We start from the raw sequence: 21,996 nt of genomic DNA on the forward strand, positions 1-21,996 counted from the left end.
TCTGCCAATCCTCAGCCCAATTGATCAAGGTCCCTTTTGTAAACTTAGATAATCTTCTTTCCTGACCACTATAAAACCAATATTGATGTCATTCATAAACTTACTACCCATGCCTCCTAAATTCTCATCCAAACCATTTATATAAATGACAACAACAGTGGACCTAGCACTGATTCCTGAGGAATACTGTTGGTCACAGGTCTCCAGTCCAAAAAACAATCCTCCACCACCACCCTCTGTCTCCTACTGTTAAGCCAATTTTGAATCTATAGTAGAATAGAATAACCTTTATTGTCACATATATTCAATGAGTATAGTGATAAGTTTATACATCGCCAATTACAGTGCCAACTTGGATACAAAAGTACCTATGCACAGCTTCTTTAATTACAAGATTTTAGACAATACAGAAATAAAATGTCCAGCATTATGGAAAAGAGTTCAGTACAGCAGACCACGCTGGCACGAAGCTTCCAGTCCGCACAGCGGCCATTGCATCATACCACGCCGGCAACACGCCACGCCGTGAGGCAGCTGGGCCAGTCTGGGAGGCTGTCAGACCAGGCCGGGAGGCTGGGAGGTTTCCACACCGGGAGGCCGTCACGCCAGGCGGGGAGGCCCTTATGGGAGGCTGGGAGATTTCCACACCGGGAGGCTGTCACGCCATACCGCAAGTGGTGACTGGAGGCCAGGAGTTGTCTTCAGAGGCTGGAAGTCAAAGGGGAAAATAAAGGAGAAGAAGAAAAACAATAGGAGGAAGAAAAAGAAAGAAAAATAATTAAAAAAGAACGAGCAGAGCGGCCGAGCTCCAGCTGGAATGCCCTACTCTGCCGCTATCTAATTGGCGAGCTCTCCCTGAATCCCACATGATCTAACTTCACGTATCAGTCTACCATGCAGAATCTTGCCAAAGGCTGTACTAAAGTCCACGTAGACGATGTCTACTGCTTTGGCCTCATCGCTCGTTTTGGTTACATATTCAAAAAACTCAATCAAGTTTGTGAGACATGATTTCCCATGCACAAAGCCATGCTGACCATCCCTAATCAGTCCTCACCTCTCCAAATACACGTAGATCCTATCTCTCAGAGTCCCCTCAACGACTTACCCACCATTGATATTAGACTCACTGGTCTGTAGTTCCCAGGCTTCTCGTACAGCCTTTGTTAAATACAGGCACAACATTAGCCACCCTCCAGTCCTGCAGCACCTCACCCATGGTTGTAGGTGATTCAAGTATCTCTGCTAGAGGCCCCGCAATTTATTTCCTAACTTCCCACAATGTCGTGCGATACGTTTAATCAAGTTCAGATTTATCCACCTCCAGCACCTTCTCTTCTGTAATGTGGACTGGTATGGAAAGAAGTGTAAGAAAAATAAAAGTGGACACAACAACCCTTTTCTGCTAAGTAAAATTAAAAAACTGTAGTTAGAGAGTCCTAGAGATACACAGCACAGAAACAGACACTTAGGTCCAGCTCATCAATGCTAACCAGATATCCTAAATAAATCTAGTCCCATTTGCCAGCATTTGGCCCATATCCCTCCAAACCCTTCCTTTCATCTTCCCATCCAGATGCCTTTTAAACATTGCAATTAGACCACCCTCCACCACTTCCTCTGGCATCTCATTCCATACAAGCACCACCCTGAGGTCCCTTTTAAATCTTTCCCCTCTCACCTTAAACCTATACCCTCTAGTTTTGGACTCCCACCCTGGGGAAAAGACCTTGTCTATTTACCCTATCTATACCCCTCATAATTTTGTAGATCTCTACAAAGTCACCCCTCATCTTCCAATGCTCCAGAGAAAATAGCCCCAGTCTATTCAACCTATTTCTATGGCTCAAACCCTCCAACCCTGGCAACATCCTTGTAAATCTTTTTCTGAACCCTTTCAAGTTCATTCTTCCTATAGCAGGGAGATCAGACTTGCACGCAGTATTCCAATAGTGGCCAAACCAATATCCCACACAGCCACAACATGACCTCCCAACTCCTATACTCAGTGCACTGACCAATAAAGGCAAGCATACCAAATGCCACCTTCGCTGGCCTATCTACCTGTGACTCCACTTTCAAGGAACTATGACCCTGCACTCCAAGGTCTCTTTGTTCAGCAACACTCCCCAGGACCTTACCATTAAGTGTATAAGTCCTGCCCTGGTTTGCTGTACCAAAATGCAGCACCTCACATTTATCTAAATTAAACTCCATCTGCCACTTCTTGGCCCATTGGACCAGCTGATCAAGATCCTGTCATTATTAAATGTTTTGGATGTAATAATTCACTTGTATCAGGGTTTACAGCAAGCAGTAGTGTGAATGATGATTGTCTCCTTTAAAGAATGTCAGTAAAGGGAGCAATCTTCAAATGCTGTCAAATAGTATTGCAATACTTGGTTCACATTACAGAGCTTGAAACCAAACTTACTACCTATGATATTTGGGATGATCCTACTTGAGTTATGTTTAGAAATATGCAAAATGTAAGAAATCACTGTCAATAATAATTTTTTATTGAAATTAATGATGACTTAAGTGCCAATGACTTTCTCTTCTTTTGAGGTTTTGCTTCCACATGTATTTTCAGATGGGAAAATAGATAAGCAAGATGCATTCAAAATTTTCTGCATGTGTCCTTCAAGGAAGAAATTTTATCTGCTAGGGGCAAACATTAGGCAAATTCATGTGTGGAGGTCAATTTGCCTTGCAGAAATTTCTTTGTCAAATTTAATGCTGCAAATTCCTGAAATGTTTTTGATAATATAGCTAAAAGCTTGGCTTGTTTCATGAAGAGCAAAACCATCGGCAGAACTAATTTGCAAAATCTTAGAGTGTAAGTCTTGTTAGTAATGAACATATAATGGAGATAGTACATTTCATCAAAGAATAAGTATGTCGCTTGTGGCTTGGCAGAGAGACTCTTTTCAATGAATTGTCCTTGGGATATAGGCGATGCTGGTAAGACTATTTATTAGGAATATAGGAACAGGAGCCAGCCATGAAGCCCATCGATGTGCTCCTGCCATTCGATGTGATAATGGTTGATTGTACAGACTTTTATCCATCCCAGTGTCATTTTTTATCTTGAAGAGTTAGTGGTGAGCATTCTCTTAAATCATATTTGTTCTTGTCAAGATATGATGCCACTTTGGTATTACGTGGTGAATTTTGGGACTTCTGAGTCAACAGTTTTGCTGGTATTGTATGTTCTAATTAGAATGTAGTGCCACTTCAAGGAAAACCTAGAGGTGGCAGTGTTCAAATAACATTCCTGCTCTGGTCCTTCCTTGGAGAGAAATGTGCTCCTTCAATAGATCAGGTAACATTGTGGAAGTGATGCACTGAAAAATGAATAAATCCAGTGATAATCTTGCTAATTAGGTAAACAGATTCAGTCTTGGATGCTTTTGAATTCCTTGAATATTGTTACAGCTACACCCATTCAGCCTTTTCTAACAGAGAAAGCACCATAATCCAGTGAAAAGTGTTGCAAAATGTCCTGTGACCCTATGCTCCCATCTTTTCTGCTACGATTTATATGGCTGTGAATCATATTCAAAATGATGGGGTTGACACTTGGATTGGGGTGAGGGTTTGGTAGGGTGGTGGGCAACCTACATTTGGAAAAAAATCTAGCCAACTGCTTCCTTGATTGACTGGGACTTTGGTTTGAAAATGAAATGAGCACCTGCTGCTGTTTCCTTCCTAGAGAGCAGTCTGTTGTTTCGATAAATCGCAGCCACCATCATACGCTTGGCTGGGTTTAAACTCACAATAGGTTTTGGCAACGTAGGTTCCATTCATTAGGGAACGACTGAAGAAGTTGTAATAACACAGTTCCTTTGAGGTTTTTGCTTTATTGTCAAAAGCTGATAGGACTACATTTTTTTTTAAATATGGAAGGGCACACATTTTTCCTGAGTTGCAATTATGTGGAGGCTTTTATTAGATGGTGAGAGTTTTTTTTTAAACCAAAGGAGTTAAAATATTTTCCATTGATGCTGCATGGAGCCTGAGGACCGTACATTTGTGCATATTGATTGGTTTGTATGGAGGATATATAAAGGGGACAGAAAGGGGAAATGGCTGATCTGGGGCATAGAGATGTGGGGACTGAAATGGCATGGCAAGGTAAGGATGATCGACGAGCTGTGGGTTGAGTGAGCATTGAGATACGATGTTTAGAGGACCTTCAAAAACATTGTTTGGAGCAGGGATACTGTGTTAAAGAACTAAGATCGATTCTCCCAACTGACCCACCTACACACCCACATTCTTCACGTGAGCCGCACTGGAATATGAGTTGTACTGCAAATCCGGCACCAATGTGAAACAGCAAAAATGGTGTGAGTGGTCATTACTGGATTGGGTGTCCAACTTGAGTTGGGGTTAGTACATAGCTCGAGTTTCCTCAAACCCAGGGGAAGATTTGGCTCCTGTAATCATAAAGTTGAAGGACTCATTAAATGACTCCATTGCCTCAACTCAGCCTAGATCAGAGTCAGAGGGAAAAGAAGTACCCCTTGTTTGGGTCTAGGTTAAACAGTGCACTGGCGCGATTAATGTGACATATCTACGTAAATGGGCCCAGCTGGGGCTGGATGGGCAGATCATGGAACAGGTCTAAAAAATTGTATACACTTGGGGGAAAATGATTTCATGATGCACAGATGGCAGAAATCTTTTCATTTGAGTTTTCATGATTCTAAGTAACACCAGCAGCATTACGTATCCATGAAATAATAAGAAAATTCACTTTGTTGGCATCATTATTTAATTATTTGAGGTGTTAATCCTGAATTGCCTTTTATTTTGGTAGCATGTCATTAAATTTCATGTTCAGTATTTTGAATGGAAAAGATAAAGACTTAATTTTGACTGAAAGTTGTTTTACTTTCACACTGATGATGCATTTCCTGCTTTGTGGTATACTGCTGTGGTTATTGTGACCTATTCTCACTAAAATTAGATCTCACCACGGAGTTTCAGTAGGAATGGTAATAGATGACAGATTTAATCAGCAGCTTCATATTGTCTCTGATGTGAATATGTTTACAAAAGAATAATTCTTCCATTATTTATACTAAAAGTTGGCAATCAGGTAGATACATTTATAAAATGTAACTATCAGAATCAATGGAAAATAATTTACTTCTCACTAGAAACTCATGATTCAAGGAATCAGCATCCTTAGTGCTTGTATTGATTGTGAATTGGAGAATCAGGGCTACAGTGTTAAGTTCCATTCTTCGTTTGAGAGACGCACTGTTTATTATATAAAAACTAAGAAAGTCAACTTTTGCATTGCATGCCAGATACAACACATTTGAGGAGAATAGTTAAATGACGGAAAAATGCATGTTGGTTTTTTAAAAAGGGCTGTTCATGCTCATTCCTTCATTTCATTGTCTGCTCTGAATGCAAATGATTTGATTTGTAACAACTTGCATATTGCACCTTTACCATTGAATAACGTGCAAAGGTGCAGGTAAACAGGGTTGCGAAGAAGGTTTTTGGCATGTTTGGTCAGAACATTGAATATAGGAATTGGAATGTCATGTTGCGGCTACAGAGGACATTGATGAGGCCACTTTTAGAATACTGCATATGATTCTGCTCATCATTCTCGAGGAAGAATGTTATTACATTTGAGAGAGTGCAGCAATGATTTCCAAGGATGTTGCCGGGACTGGAGGGTTTGAGTTATAAGGAGAGGCTGAGTAGGCTGGGGCTTTTTTTCTCTGGAGCTTTGGAGGTTGAGAGGTGACTTCGCGGAGGTGTATAAAATCATGTGGGGCATGAATAGGGTCAATAGCCAAAGTCTTTTTCCTAGGTTAGGGGAGTCCAAATCTAGAGGGCAAACATTTAAGGTGAGAGGGATAAGATTTAAAAAGGATCTGAGGGGTAACCTTTTCACACAGACGGTGGTGCCTGTATGGAACGAGCTGCCCCAGAGGAAGTGGTGGAGGCTGGTACGATTACAACATTTAAGAGACATCTGGATGGATAAATGTATAGGAAGGGTTTAGAGAGATATTGGCCAAACCTTGGCAAATGGGACAATGTCAGATTGGAATGTCTGATTGGCATGGACAAGTTGGACTGAAGGATTTGCTATATAACTGTTTTAATAGAAATGCAATCAATTTTTTTTTTGAAGAAAGAGTCACTAAGCCAAAGAAGGAGCTAATACTTAGGATGTGACTAAAGGTTTTCTCAGAGAGGCAGTTTTGAAGAAAGATCTTGAAAGGGGACAGAGAACCGCTTATAATTGAGTATCACAGTTTTGTTATTGGCCTCATAGACTCATACAGGTTTACAGCACAGAAGAACAACATTTAGTCAACTGAGTCCATATCAGTAAAGAAAGACCTGAATACACTTTATTTTCATTTTTCCAATTTTTGTCCAGTAACCCTGGAGGCTATGGCAATACAAGTGAATGTCTAAACACTGCTTACATATTGTAAGAGTTTCTGACTCAAACCCCTCCCCACGCACACACTTTTCAGGCATTGAGTTCCAAACTCCTGCCACACTCTGAATGAAACACATTCTCATCAACTCTCCTTTTAGCCTTCTACTGCTTTACTTAAATCTGTGCCCCTTCATATTTACTCCTCTACTACAGCAATAGAGTACACAGGAAAGCGCTATCTGTGCCCCTAATAATTTTGTACAGCTATATTAGGTCTCCTCTCAAGCTTTGCTGCTTCATGGAAAACAAACCCAGCTTTTCTAATAAAAAAAAAACGAAAGAACTGTGGATGCTGTAAACCAGGAACAAAAACAAAGTTGCTGGAAAAGCTCAGTGGGTCTGGCAGCACCTGTGAAGGAAAAAACAGAGTTAACGTTTCGGGTCCGGTGACCCTTCTTCAGAACTCAATTCAGTTCTGAGGAAGGGTCACCGGACCCAAAATGTTAACTCTGTTTTTTCCTTCAAAGTTGCTGCCAGACCCGCTGAGCTTTTCCAGCAACTTTGTTTTTGTTCCAGCTTTTCTAATCTTTCCTCATAGCTCAGATCCTGTCAGATGGCTGGGGTAAATACAGTGCAGCTTCAGACTGACTGCTTCCCCAGGTGGAAGTATCAGGAACATTTCTTGGATATTCATGCAGTGATGAGTTGTTCTGGGAATGACGCGTGACTCGAGTTGGATGCAACAGATGCCATATTTGAGGGAGGGAGGGGGCAGGGTTAGTTCATGCATTCGATAAAATACAGCAAGAAATCTCACCAAGCTTTAAGGCAAGAAACCCTCCAAAAGAAACCAAAACATTTTATGCTTGGTCAAAACAATGTAAGATTCAGCCCAGCGAGTCCAAGACTCCTACAGATAAATTTCGGAAGGAGTGTCTATCGACAGGTAAAGAAACGTTATTTGAATATTTTAATCATTATGACAACATTGTGGGTTGTCACCTAAGAATACCAACAATTTCCAAACCAATATGGTTGCCAATGAACTTTCAGAGGTGTACAAACACAGAAGAATTAAGAAAATCCATTCAGCTGAAGCAAAATGTCTGTTCTTAAAAGTGGACATGACTGTTCAGTTGCTCCTTCTGCATGTTCTGAATGGAAAAGTGCTTCATTCTGTATCTGTTCTTCACCTTAAGAAGATTGAAACTAATTTAAAAGGAAAAAAAGAGACAACAAAGAACTGGGTGCTGGAAACCATAAATATAAACAGAAATTGCTGGGAAAACTCAGCAGGTCTGGTAGCATCTATGGAGAGAAACCAGACTTAATACTTCAGGTCCAGTGACGCTTCTTCTGTTCTGAAAGACTCTACTTTCACTCCACAGATACTGCCTGACCTGCTGAGTTTTCCTAGCAATTTCTAAGTTAAAAGTAATTGGTTTAAACGTAAAAGGTGAATACATATCAGCTTCATTTCAGAGCAATATTTTAGGTCTTTAACATCAAAACTTGCACTGCATTTGGCAGGTACCTTGTTCACTGGGAGAACGTACCAGAGATTTGAACGCATAATGTTTGTGATTTTCTGATCCAGTGAAGTTTTGCTTTATAACAACATAAGCTTATGTAGTGTAAATGCAGAATTAGAACTGACAACTTCCTGTAAGATATTTCATTTCAAGCTACTACTGTGTCAGTTTGTAATCTGCCTCTTAGGTTGTGTTCATGTTATAGGGTGAAGTGCCTATTATAAGGCTCCTAGTGGAGACTTTTACCTGTCTGGACTGTATGTTGTAAATTTAGTTATATACTCAATATATAATTATCTTCCTTGTGACGGTCACAAATCAGACGCGTGCATAATTTGAATGGGAAATCATGAGCCTGTGAAATGGGCACCTGGCTCTCTTATCTCATTGAATCCCTACAGTGTGAAAGCAGGCCCTTCGGCCCATCGAGTCCACACTTACCCTCTGAAGAGCATCCCACCTATACCCACCTCCCACCCTATCCCTGCATTTCCCATTCTAGACGATATGGGCAATTTAGCGTGGCCAATCCACCTCACCCACGCATCTTTGGACAATGGGAGGAAACCAGAGCACCCGGAGGAAACCCACGCAGACATGGGGAGAATGTGCAAACCCACACAGACAATCACCTGAGGCTGAATTGAACCTTGTTCCCTGGTGCTGTGAGGCAGCAGTGCTAAGCTCTGAGCTACCATGCCGCCCAATGTCTTGATAAAGCACAGAAGATACGAAGGTTTTAAGTTGTCGCGATTTGTTGGAAGGCTGAAGATGTGGTGCGACTGTTGTCTGCATGACTGTATGTTCCAGATTACAAAAAAGTGCTCAGTTTTTATACCTGCCAATCTAAGTGTTAGATGCAGAGTAAAACAAAAATCTGGCATTGGACCAGTTTTTAAGATTATAGACTCTGGTTACTCAGAATGTTCAGTGTCCACTTTAAAGAAAGTGTTGTATGTGAAGTTGTGAAGGACTGACCTGAGTAGTGGACTGGCGTGGAGATTGACCAGAATGAACAAATGAAACCAGACGCAGGTTAAGATTGAAGATCTTCAGGAAGCAAGGGTTTGGATAGGAAGAAATCACTAAATCAATGCAGGATGAGCTAGCCTGTGCAGATGAAGAGTTCCTGGAGGAGCACATTGACAGAAGTTGAGAGCAGATGGGGGCTGATGAAGCAGTTGTGTAACTGAAGAATGTGTTTCAGGACTGAAGTCTCCTGGAACAAAAACCAAAAGAACTGTGGATGCTGTAAATCAGGAACAAAAACAGAAGTTGCTGGAAAAGAAACGTTAACTCTGATTTTTTCTTCACAGATGCTGCCAGACCTGCTGAGCTTTTCCAGTAATTTCTGTTTTTGTTCTTCTGGAACAAGTCAGATAAGGACAGAGGAATATGGACGTTTGCTTCTATTGCAAAGTTCTGTGCACTGACATCAGAAATTTACCATTATAACTACAACATCAATATAAAATAAAGCTGTTTCACACTGATATCTCAGCTGTAGTGTTAATGTATTGTGACTGTTTATTATAACACTTTCAACTAACAGTGAATGTTCAGTGTACTGGCTGAAAGCATTCTTGTTTGGAATCTACAGAAAAAAAAAATGTTATTGCGTGACAGCCAGTTGTGCAGAGAGGCATAGATGAAGAGAAAATAATCCACAGCGACTGTAGTGAAGCAATCCAAAAACTGTGGTCGGTGGTGAAGATGACATAACAAACTCTCTGAGACAGAAGTACGCAAAAGATTGATCGACACAGTAAATCATCCCCACCCGCGTTGTGATTCACTGAGCAGGTTTCATATTCGTTAAAAACGTGCATATGCCAAACATCCATACTAAAAAGTGTAGTAAAGGTGAACTTATTACATCTGGGATTTTTTTGCGATTGATTTTCCTCAGAAAGAATTTAGAAAGGTACATACTTTGGTCTGTTAAGTGTCAACTGTGACCCAGTTGGAGGCACTCTCACCTTTGCACCAGAAGATTGTAGATTCAACTTCCATTCCAAAGATTTGAACACAGAAAGCTATGCTGACAGTCCAACCTAGTACATGGAAAGTACTTTAAACTGTTCTTTTAAGGTCTATGTAAAAGATCCTGTGGCAGTATTTCAAAGAAAAGCTGGAGAGTTATCCTTGCATCTTGGCCAATATTTATTCCTTCAATCAATGGCATAAAAACAGAATGTCTAGTTACTGCCAAGTTGCTGTTTTTATAAGCTTGCTGTGCACAAATTGGATGTTATGCTTCCTAAATTACAACAGTGACTACACTTCAGATATACTTCATTGGCTATAAAGTGCTTTAGGACATGTGCTATGAAAATACAAGTCTTTCTTTTGTTGGGTTTTTAAAGCATGGTTCTGAGATGCAGGTGGTTAATATGCTAAAGAGAGAGCATCTGTTTTTTCTCTCTCAGATTGCAAACAATAAGCAGCTGATTACAATTGCTGTTAATAAGCACCAATGCATTTCATCCCTGTTGCCTGGCAGAAACTAGGTTGGAAAACAGTTAAAGTTACCCACCAAGCACTGCGCCAAACAAGAAGTCTTCTGTTTTAAATCTGGGAATCTTATTCCAATTATGTCATTTGGTCCTGACTGCAGTTTCACCTTCTGGCCTTGGGAGCAACCATGTAGTTTTCACATCTGGTGATGCTAGCGGGAAGAAGTTCTTGACCTGGTGGAAGTACAGACTGGAATACTCCATAATCATAATTCTATAGGTTTTTAACATAGTTGTGGAGATAAGAGATAAGACAGGGCCTCGGGTGAAAGTGCTAAATTGGGGGAAGGCTAATTACTACAGTATTGAGCAGGACCTGGAGAAATCACATTGGGGAGTGGCTGTTTGAGGGTAAATTCACATTTGACATGTGGGAATCTTTTAAAGGCCTGTTGATCAGAGTTCAGGGCCAGGATGTTCCTGTGAGGATGAAAGATAAAGACAGCAAGATTCGGGAATCCTGAATGACAAGGAATATTGAAAGTTTAGTCAAAAAGAAGAACAAAGCATATGTAAGCTTTGGGAAACTGAAATCAAACAAGGACCTTGAGGAATATAAATGAAGCAGGAAAGAACTTAATCAAGGAATTAGGAGCACTAAAAGGGGCCATGAAATGTCCTTGCCAAGTAGGATTAAGGAAAATTCCAAGGTATTTTATACATACACTAGGAGCATAAGGGTAGCTTGGAAAAGGGTAGGTCCAACCATGGGCAAAGGAGGGAATTTATGTGTGGAGCCAGAGCAAGTGGGTGAAGTCCTAAGTAAATAGTTTACATCGGTATGCACCAAGGAGAAGGACATGGAGGATGGTAAGATTATGGAGGGGTATGTTGATAGTCCAGGACATGCTGATCTTAAGAAGGGGGATAGTGTTGGATGCCTTGAAAAATATTAAGGTAGATAAATCCCTAGGGCCTGATGGGATCTATCCCAGTGTACTGAGGGAGGCAAGTGTGGAGTTTGCTGGGGCCTTGACAGAGACTTTTATCTCCTCTTTATCCACAGGCGAGGTCACAGAAGACTGCAGAATAGCCAATGTTGTTCTTTTGTTTAAGAAGGACATCAAAGATAAACCAGCAAATTATAGGCCAGTGAGCCTTACCTTAGTGGTAGGGAAATTATTGAAGAAGATTCTTAGGCACAGGATTTACTCACATTTGGAGAAGAAAGGACTTATTAGGAATAGTCAGCATGCTTTTTACAGAGGAGGTCTTGTCTCACAACTTTGAGTTTTTGTTTTGAAGAAGTGACAAAGATGATTAAGGCTAGGGTAGTAGGTATTATCTACGTAGACTTCACAAAAGCATTTGTCCAGGTCTCTTATGGTGGGCTCATCCAAAAGATTAAGTCACTTGCGATCCACAGTGAGTTCATAAATTGGATACAAAATTGGCTTGTTCCTAAAAGACAGATGGTACTTGTCGAGCAGTGTTTTTCTGTCTGGAGATTTGTGATCTGTGATGTTCCCCAAGGATCAGTGCTGGGACCTATATATATAAATGATTTTGATGAATTTGTAGGTGGCCTGATTAGTAAGTTTGCAGATGACACAAATATTGGTAGAGTTAAGGATAGTGAGGAATGTTGTCAAAGGATATAACAGGACATATAAATCATTTGCAAAGTTGGGTGGAGAAATGGTAGATGGAGCTTAATCCATGCAATGTGATTTGATTTATTACAGTCACATCTACTGAGATACAGTGAAAAGTATTGTTTTGTGTGATAACCAGATAAATCATTCCTTATGTAAGTACATCAGGGTAATAGAACATAATGCAGAATATAGTGTTACAGCTGCAAAAAATGTGCAGAGAATGATCAACTGTAATAAATGAGAGGTCTATTCATAAGTCTGATTACAGCAGCGAACAAGCTGTTCTTAAATCTGTTGGTACATGTTTTCAAACTTTTGTATGCTCTGCCCAATGGAAGAGGGTGGAAGTAAGTATAACTGGGATGGGATGGGTCTTTGATTATGTTAGCTGCTTTCCTGGGGCAGCGAGAAGTATAGACAGAGTCAATGGAAGGAAGGCTAGTTTTCATGATGGACTGGGCTGCGTTCACAACTCTCTGTAATTTCTTGTTGTCTTGGGCAGAGCAGCTGCCATACCAAGCTGTGATGCATCCAGAGAGGATGCTTTCTATGGTGCATCTAGTAAAACTGTTGAGAATCATTGTGGACATGCCAAATTTCTTTAGCCTTCTGAGGAAGTAGAGGCGTTGGTGAGCTTTCTTGACAGTAGTACCCACATAGATGGAGCAAGATAGATCATTGGTGATATTTACTGCTAGGAGGTTGAAGCTCTTGACCATCTCCACCTCAGCACCATTGATACAGACAGGGGCATGTTCTCCACTATTCATGAAGTTGATGACCAGCTTCTTTGTTTTGCTGACATTGAGGGAGAGCTTGTTGTCTTTACACCATGCCAGTAAACTGTCTATCTCCTTCCTGTACTTTGCCTCATCGTCGTTTTAGATCTAACCTGCTATGGTAGTGTCATCAGCAAATTTGTAAACTGAGTTAAGGCTGAATTTGGCCACACAGTCGTGAATGTATAAGGAGTATAGTAAGGAGCTCAGTACGTAGCCTTGTGGGGCACCAGTGTTGAGGATTATTGGGGAGGAGGTGGTGCCACCTATCCTGACTGATTGCAGTCTGTGGGTCAGAAAGTTGAAGATCCATTTACAGAGGGGGAAAGCAGAGTCCTAGGTCTTGGAGTTTAGACATGAGTTTTGTGGGAATTACGGTATTGAAGGCAGAGCTAAAGTCAGTAAATAGGAGTCTGAGGTAAGTGTCCTTGTTATTCAGATGTTCCAGGGATAATTGTAGGGCCAGGGAGATGGCATCTACCGGGGACCTATTGTGACATAGGTGAATTGTAGCGGATTATGACAGTCTGGGAGGCAGGAGTTGATGTGTGCCATTACTAACTTCTTGAAGCAGTTCATACTGTGAAGGGATACATTTTGGGAGGTCAAATGCAAGAAAAAAATGTACATTGAATGACAGACCCTTAGGAACATTCTATACAGAGAAATTTTGTGGTGTAAGTTCATAGCTGCCTGAAAGTGGCAAAGTCGGTGTACGGCATGCTTGAATTAATCAGCTGGGGCATTGAATATAAAAGTCCACAAGTCATGTTACAGTTGTTTAAAACTTTAATTAGGCCACGTTTGGAGAATTGTGTGAAGTTCTGGTGGCCACAGTACAGGAAGGATGTGGAGACGTTGGAGAGGGTGCAGAAAAGGTTTACCAGGATGTTGCCCGAATTGGAGTATATTGGCTACAAGGAGAGGTTGAATAAACTTAGATTGTTTTCACTAGAGCAATGGAAGCTGAGGGTGACCTGATAGAAGTATATAAAATAATGAGAGGCACTGAAAGGGTGGATAGTCAGTGTCTTTTTCCCAGGGTGGAAATGTCAAAGGTTAAAGGTGAGAGGGGAAGGTTTGAAGGAGGTGTGCAAGGCAAGTGGTAGGTGCCTGGAATACATTTCCAGGGAAAGTGGTAGAAGCAGACTGACAGCAACGTTTAAGAGGCATTTACACAGACACATGAACAGGCAGGGAGTAGAGGGATGTGGATCATGTGCAGGCAAATCAGCTTAGTTTAGAATGCCATATGCTTGGGGCAGACACGGTGGGCCAAAGGCCTTGTTCCTGTGCTGTACTGTTCTGTGTTCTGTGTGTGATAATGAAAGCTCTGCCTCTTGTGGCCAAGAATCCTACCTTTACCAAAATCAAGATTCCTGTGAAATCCCTTACCCTCAACTTCCCTTCCTGCCAGTATGTTCAGGCGATGACATCTTGAATGTGAAATTCAGCTCCCATATTTTGGTTGACTGCTGTTTCCTGTCCATTTCAGATGATCATTTAACCAGTGACATATAGATTAGGCCCAGATATTAAAAACAATCAATGGAATCTCAAGTTACCATGGTCTGTGGTAGAGATTTACCACTCATGTTGCCTGTTGCACGTCCAGGTTTTTCTCTTGAGTTAAAATTGGAGCTGTTGTGCTGATAAGCCTTCGGTGAGTGAACAAGAGTGAGTTCATTCTTGTAGCCTATGATGTAATCTCATTGTGCAAGTCAAACATCCTTTCGTAGAATATGCCTAATTTATATCACAGCTGATCAATAAAAAAACGAAAGAGTCAAGTGAACAGTAGGTCCATAAAAAGCTGAAAGATTGCTTATAAGTTTCTGGTGCATAAACAGAACTGATGAAACCCAATTTATTCACTATTAGCATGTTGTTTGATTATGCTTACTGGTATTATACATTGTTTCTCCAAACCAAATTTCATCTCAAGGAAGTGTTTTTTTTTTTGGAGAAGAATTGCTATCAGTAACATTGAAGATGGCATTTCACAAATAAAGCAACTATGAAAAGGAATGATCTTGGAGGCCTCCGGTTCAGCGTTGTGATATATTTAAGTTCTTTAGTTTGAAAACCTTCCAGAAACTTAATTTGGACTAATTTACAGCAGACAATGTTCTAGATTATATCTTCTAATTCCTTTTTAAGATCAGAGCAACATAAACATTCTGTTATGTAGACAGCAGAGATCTGTGCTCAATTGCAATATCATCAAAATCCCACAGAAGTCAAACAAGGAGGGACATGTCTGTTCTCAGAAAGTTGAAGCGATTTAATACTTCAGCAAGTACAGTTGAGAATTGTGATACCTGCTGACAAACCCTTATTTTGCTCATTCTAAAACGGAGAAATCAATTCAGACATTTTAAACTATTACTAAATAAGTGGAATACATTTAATTTTCCTTTCCAATTAGCTCACTGGGTAAATAAAGCTCTCGTTTGGATCCTGAATTAAATTGTAAGTATTAGTTCAAAATACTATGTTGGCATGTAGCTTGTTGGTGTACTGAATAACGTATGCTGTAGCAAACAAATGAAATTGATGGATTTTGGTTAAGCTTGCAAGGAGTTACATGAGTTTATAATTTAAGTTGGTTAGGTCAGAGTTACTGTGTTAAAATAGGGCATGTGCAATTTTTTGAACTAACATGTGAGGTAATAACTTTGCCCCTCCCCCCATTGACTTAACAATTAACTGAACATTTAATTTCTCACAACTCTTCTTTGTCTCTGACAGAAATTTTCACCCACTGACATAAAGCAGCTTAATGAGTAGTCAGACATACGGACAACACTTACGTATGGTCAGATTTACTTTGTTCAAGGAGTACAGCTTGTTCCTCTCGGGAATGTGGCAATCAGTTTGATTTAAGGTTGGCTTTTCAACCACTTCTCCAGCACAATATTTTGAATGATTCCTAGCAGCCAGAGTTCTGCTGTTTTATCTCAGATTCTTTAGTGTTTGCATGTTGTGTGAAACTTCAACATGGGTAATGAACCATTGTCTCCCTAAACATGGCATAATATTATTCAGTACACCAACAATTTAACATGCCAACAAAATATTTTGAACTAATACTTGCAATTTAATTCAGGATCCTAATGAGAGCCTTATTTACGCAGTGAGCTAATTGGAAATAAAAACTAAATGTATTCCACTTACTTCCTTTAAACCAAAATAGTTGATCAGTATCTGTGTTGTAGTTAGTAATATTTTAAAATGTTTGAATTGATTTCTCCATTTTGGAATGAGGTAAGAGTTGTCATCAGGTATTACGATTCTTGACTGTACTTGGCGAAGTATTAAACCACTTAAGCTTTCAGTAAATGTACGTGTGCCTCCTTGTTTAGTTTCTGTGGGATTTTGATGATATTGCAAGTGAGCACAAATTTCTGCTGTCTACGTAACATAATGTTGATGTTGCTTTGATCTTAAAAGGAATTAGAAGATATAATGTGGAATATTGTATGCTATTAATTAGTCTAAATTAAGTTCCTGGAATGTTTTCAAAGTAAAGAACTTGAATATTAATTGCCTTTACTCATTTCCAGAAAGTTATTATATAAATTTAGATCAACAATGTAAAGGTTGTTCTTGCAAACATAGTGGATAAAGAATTCTCCTTGGTTAACTTTTTCTGCCAGTTGTCAGATTAAGATCGTTGGGCTTTGTAACCCATTGCAGATATTTAAAGGAATTGGCAGTCATATCCAAATATGGCAACTGAAAAGTTCTTTCAATGGCCCTTAACATACATACCCTGACACTTTTTAAATGAGGTGTCCTATTTCACAAATTTTTCCTAGTGCTGCAAATTGTTGGTAAGATACACATGCTAGACCATCTATTTAATAGCAGCCTGCCCATTTCACTTATATGGCACATTTCATCATTTCTTCATGTGCTCTCTATTAATACACTTTCATCTGTCACATGGGATGGAATCTTCCCAGCCCCTGAAAGATGTTGACTATGGTGAGAAATTTGGGAAAATTGGATGAGATATCCAGTGAGGATCTCCTCAAAATTGAGATCAAAAAGTCCCATTTTCCAATCAAGAGTTAGACCGTTAAATGAGATTCTCACTAGTAAGAGGTGAGAGATGTCTCACTCACTCATTATCACCATCATTGCTATCTAATATTACCTCATTAATTTGCAGTTTCCCATTTTTGCAACTGCAGGATAAAAATGAGACATTGAGAGTTCCTGACATGAAATCCAGAGTGACTCTGGAAGTTGGTGACTCCAGCTCGCTGTTTGCTCCTCTGAACCACCATCTTGGACACTCGCTCAAATATCTCAGAACATATTTCATACACAGCACTTGTGTGCACCCACATCCATGGCCACTGATGCACCAGCCTCACCGTGTCATTACAGCACATCTCTCATCCACTAACACTACACTTGTGCACTTCAGTGCTTTGCAATGCTGCACTGGCATCTTTCATTGCAATGCTGATGCAAGGACAATTTGTGCATGGGGACTGGCACTCATCTTATGGATTGAACCAGGCAGCTTCTCAGGGATCCATGCTTGCTGTCTTTGTGCTCACTTTGAGCTCCTTGGATGCTTGCAGCATTCCTGCCTTGCATTGCCTTGGCTTTTTGCGGATTGGCCCCTCAACCAGAGTTTAAACACTCTCAGTACCCCTGTCTTGCAATTGTCTTTTAACATTGACATAAAATCAGGCAGCTCATTGTAGTTGTCTGCAGTCATCAGTCAAGGGGTGGGCATATTGCTGTACAGCACGTGCTACGTCAATCTCACAACTGCACTATTTTCTATCCATGTATACTCTAAGGCATTGCATGTGCTTCAAGCAAATGGCCCTATCTCAGAAGTCTAAGGGGAGTAGTCCTCAGTCAAGGGAGACCTCCTTCAATCAGGCGCCATGGTACAGTGCATTGAGGGCAGCGTCAGTAAAAGTCTAGGGACTTGAAGGTGGTCAGATGGCCACGAGGGCAGATATGGTCAGGACCATCTCCTTGTTAGGGGTGAGGAACCCAATGTTGGGTACCCACCACCCTTTCGTCTCTTTACGTCCTATTATGATTCATTTTCTCCTGGAATGAGACAAAGTGAAGGATTGAATGAGTGTCCGGCATAGCTGTTAATGTTAAATCCAATGAAAGAAAGGGGTGAGCTGTCCCAATTAAATGATTAGGAGGTGCAGAGACCATCCAGGGTTATGATGACGAGTGGGGAAAATCAGGCTAGCATCAGACGAGTGGAGTGTGGTACAAATTTAATGGGGAGTTAGGGACAGTGGTGTAAGAAACCTTGCTACGTCTCACAAAGAAATTCTCTCCCTTAACATGACAAAAATGATAAGTAGCTGATCTGGGTAAGACGCAGCCCATTATCTATTTTTAAAGATCCCTATTCTTACTTTATTTGTCTGCAAATATTTGTACTTCATAGTTGACATCATATACTGTGTGCATGTCTATTAAAGATCAAACAGCAGCATTACAAAGGACATATTCTTGTTGTACATAGTACTTTGATGTCCAAAAGGTGGGTTGAGTGAACTTCTTATCAATATGTGATAAAGGGGGTATTATTGACTTAGTCCAATAATGCTAGAACCTGTTTTATGCTGTAGCAGTAGCAGTAGCAAACCAGCCAGCTGTTTTACATCTCTCTTGATTTTCATTTCGAGTGACTCCTTTTGAAGAGATGTCCAGTATCACTATATCACTATACCAATATTAATTCATTTGGCAATATCTATTAACTATGATAAACCATCTTGCAATTTTTGTTGCTCAGCTTTACTTAAAAATCTATTGTGCTGTTTCCCTGTTTCCTGATAAGACCATAAGACGTAGCAGCAGAAGTATATTTTACACAAATGTGCAAACGCAACATTGATTTTAAAGATGCAGATTGAGATGAGACTTCAGGTGATTGCCTCTGAAGAAAAACACATATTTGCATTTAGATATTTGTTCATACTAGGACTTTTGTGATTAGGTGAAAGCGTGCTAGGAGACTGGGTACTCCTCCTTTGAGATATGAACGTATGAGCTTGTAGACTGGTGGGTGGGGTCAGAGAATTCACTGAAACAGCAGGATCATTTGCTTCTCAGGAGTTAGATTTTGAAAGTATTGATACATATCTGAGAACTAGAAAAGACATGATTTTGATTTTTGCCATATCTCAATAGCAAACAGATTATCAGACAGATATCAACGATTGACAGCTTATCTGTTTAAATCATTGGAATCAAGAATAACAAAATTCCATCAGTAATAGCAAAAATTTGGTTGAGCATCAAATGAGCTTATCTGCATTAGAATAAAAAAGTTCATAATGTAAAACTTAACAGCAGTCCCATTTTCCTCCAATGTCTTAATATGTGATACTAATTGCAGCTCCATGAAGTCGAGCAACTTAGTACTAGTTTCCTGCTGTGTTATTTTGGTTTGGTGTTGTATCTTACTTTCTCATTGATGTAGTACAATGCCAACAGGCAGTGTGATACTTTCTGCTTATCAGAGAAGTCTGGGAAAATGGTGGGCATGCTCTGTGGTGTGCAGTGTAACATACACAAGCAGATTAATTGTTCATGCTGTGGCATGTTATCCATTTTACACCATGGAGAGGGGTGCAACCTTTATTACTGGAGACTTGCGCTCACATTTACCTCTGTGCAAGTGGGTGACTCTTGGATTAGTCAAACCCTTTGTGTACTTGAGAGCATACAAATGAGAGTAGGCCTTTTGGCCTGATAAGACTACTTTACCATTTAATATGATCGTGGCTGATCATCACTTCAAATCCTTAATCCCACGCTATCTATGTATCCCTTTACATCATTGGTATCTAGAAATTTGTCCATGTCTGCTTTGAAGATATTGCAAGTGTCAGAGCTGTGGCAGTCGTCCGGGGTTGAGATTTCCAAAGATTCAAAAGCCTCAAGTAAGAAAATAATCTCCTTACCTCAGCGTTAAATGACTTCATGCTATTTTTTGAAATTATGTCCCTTGGTTCTAGATTTCCCAGCCAGGGGGATCATCTTATCTGCTTCTATCCCTGTCTATTCTTCTTAGTAATTTGTAGGTTTCAGTACAGGCCGAAGGTATAAAGTTTTTTTTTTGCTGTGAACATATATTAAAGGTGGAGGAAGAAAATCCAGACTGTAAAAACATTAACCTTTCTTCCTTTTGCACGCAGTTTCTAACCCAATTTGCATTTCTAATCTAGGTTTAAGACCATAAAACCATAGGATAAAGAAGTAGAATTAGGCCATTCAGCCATTAGATCTGCTGCACCATTCGATCAGGGTTAATATGTTTCTCAACCCCCATTCTCCAGCCTTCTCCCCATAACCCTTGATCCCCTTATCAATCAAGAACATATCTATCTCTTTCTTAAATGCACTCAATGACTTGGCCCCTGTAGCCTTCTTCAGCAATGAATTCCACAGATTCACCACCGTCTGGTTGAAGAAATTCCACTTCATCTCTGTTCTGAAGGGCCAACTCTTCACTCTGAGGTAGTGACCTTGGATCCTATTGTCTCCTACTAGTGGAAACATCTTCTTCATGTTCACTCTGTCCAGGCCTCTCAATATTCTGTAAGTTTCAATGAGATCCCCCTTCATCCTTCTAAACACTATCGCGTACAGTCCCACCATCCTCAACCTCTCCTCAAATGACAATCCCTTCATTGCCAGGATCATACTTGTGAATCTCCTGTGGACGCCGTCCAAGGCCAGCACATCCTTCCTTCGATATGGGGCTGAAAACTGCTTACAGTCTTCCAAATGTGATCTGACCAGAGCCTTATGCTGCCTCCGCAGTGCATTCCTGCTGTAGTACCTCTCAAAATGAATGCTAAAATTGCATTTGCCTTCCTAACTGCCAACTAAACCCATATGTTAACCTTAAGAGAATCCTGAACTAGAACTCTGTAGACCCTTTGTGCTTCAGATTTCTGAAGCCTAATCCCATTTAGAACATAATCTATGCCTGTATTCTTCCTACCAAAAGTGCATAAACTCACAGTTTTCCACATTTTGATCCTTCTGCCACTTCTTTGCCATTCTCCTAGCCTGTCCAAGTCCTTCTGCAGCCTCCCCGCTTCCACAACACTACTTATCTGTCCTACCTTTGTGCCACCTGCAAACGTAGCAACAATGCGCTCAGTTTCATCTCTGGTTCGTTAATATATAATGTGAATAGTTGTGGTCCAACACTGACCTCTGCTGAAGCATACTAGTCACCAGCTGCCGTCCTGAAAAAGACTCCGTTATCCCCACTCTCTGCCTTCGGACAGACAGTCAATCCTCTATTCACGCCAGTAACTTGCCCCTAACACCATATGGCTAGAAATCCTCCTTTAAAATCTTAAAACTTCTTGAGTTTGAGTGACACACAATCAAAAGTGGGAGAAAGCTTTTACAGCTTTTGCAGCAGACCTAAGTTAATCAATATGGACAGGCTCCAAATCCATTGAAAAATGTGGATCATTTTGTAAAACACTGATTTTACTTGGAAATCAGAAACAAGCTGCTACACGACTTGAAGCACTGACTGTAAGCTAAAAACATTGATGATTGACATGCATAATGCTTTGTTGAAACTAACATTTTGTGAAAGAATGTAGTTACAAAATATGATGCTTATTTGTTTCTTAATACATTTCATTCCAGCTCCAGAAAACCAGGAGATCCCCCTCTGAAGTTTTTATAACAGAAAATCCTGTCATTGACCTCACAACAGAGTCTCTGGAGAGTAATAAAATGCCTTCAAATCAAGCGGAAGACTTTGTTTGTGAAAACAGTATTGTGAAGGCTACAGAAGAAGCCCCTCAGTACCAGGTAAAGTTCTAATTGAAAACTTAGAAAGATTTCAAGAATTTGAGCTCCAATGTAGAATCAAGATCTCAGTGCCTGATGGGACTTTTTGACTGGACAGAATGTACTGAGAGTCATTTTAACCTCCACACCTGAATTCCTAATGCATATTTCTGTTTAAGAAGCTCTATGTTGGACACTCAAACTTTTCAAATCTATACTTTAACCACTAAACCACACAATAAACTTTCTTAAGTCCAGTCATACTAAGATTACACAAATTGACCACTGTTATCGTCTATGTAAAGAACAATATATACT

At 40.2% G+C, this 21,996-nt stretch overlaps 1 protein-coding gene across 1 annotated transcript in view; it reads left to right on the plus strand.

The window, feature by feature from the left end:
• The window catches only part of LOC109914174 (DNA (cytosine-5)-methyltransferase 3B-like), a 124,650-nt gene that overhangs the window by 15,624 nt on the left and 87,030 nt on the right, over positions 1 to 21,996 (plus strand). Inside the window, exon 3 of the mRNA XM_048608560.1 lies at positions 21,532 to 21,699. Coding sequence (XP_048464517.1) covers positions 21,532 to 21,699 — 168 coding nt within the window. The remainder of the gene's footprint in view (positions 1 to 21,531; positions 21,700 to 21,996) is intronic.

Source organism: Rhincodon typus, chromosome 19 (genome assembly GCF_021869965.1).
Source record: "Rhincodon typus isolate 14 chromosome 19, sRhiTyp1.1, whole genome shotgun sequence".
Classification (NCBI taxonomy): domain Eukaryota; kingdom Metazoa; phylum Chordata; class Chondrichthyes; order Orectolobiformes; family Rhincodontidae; genus Rhincodon; species Rhincodon typus.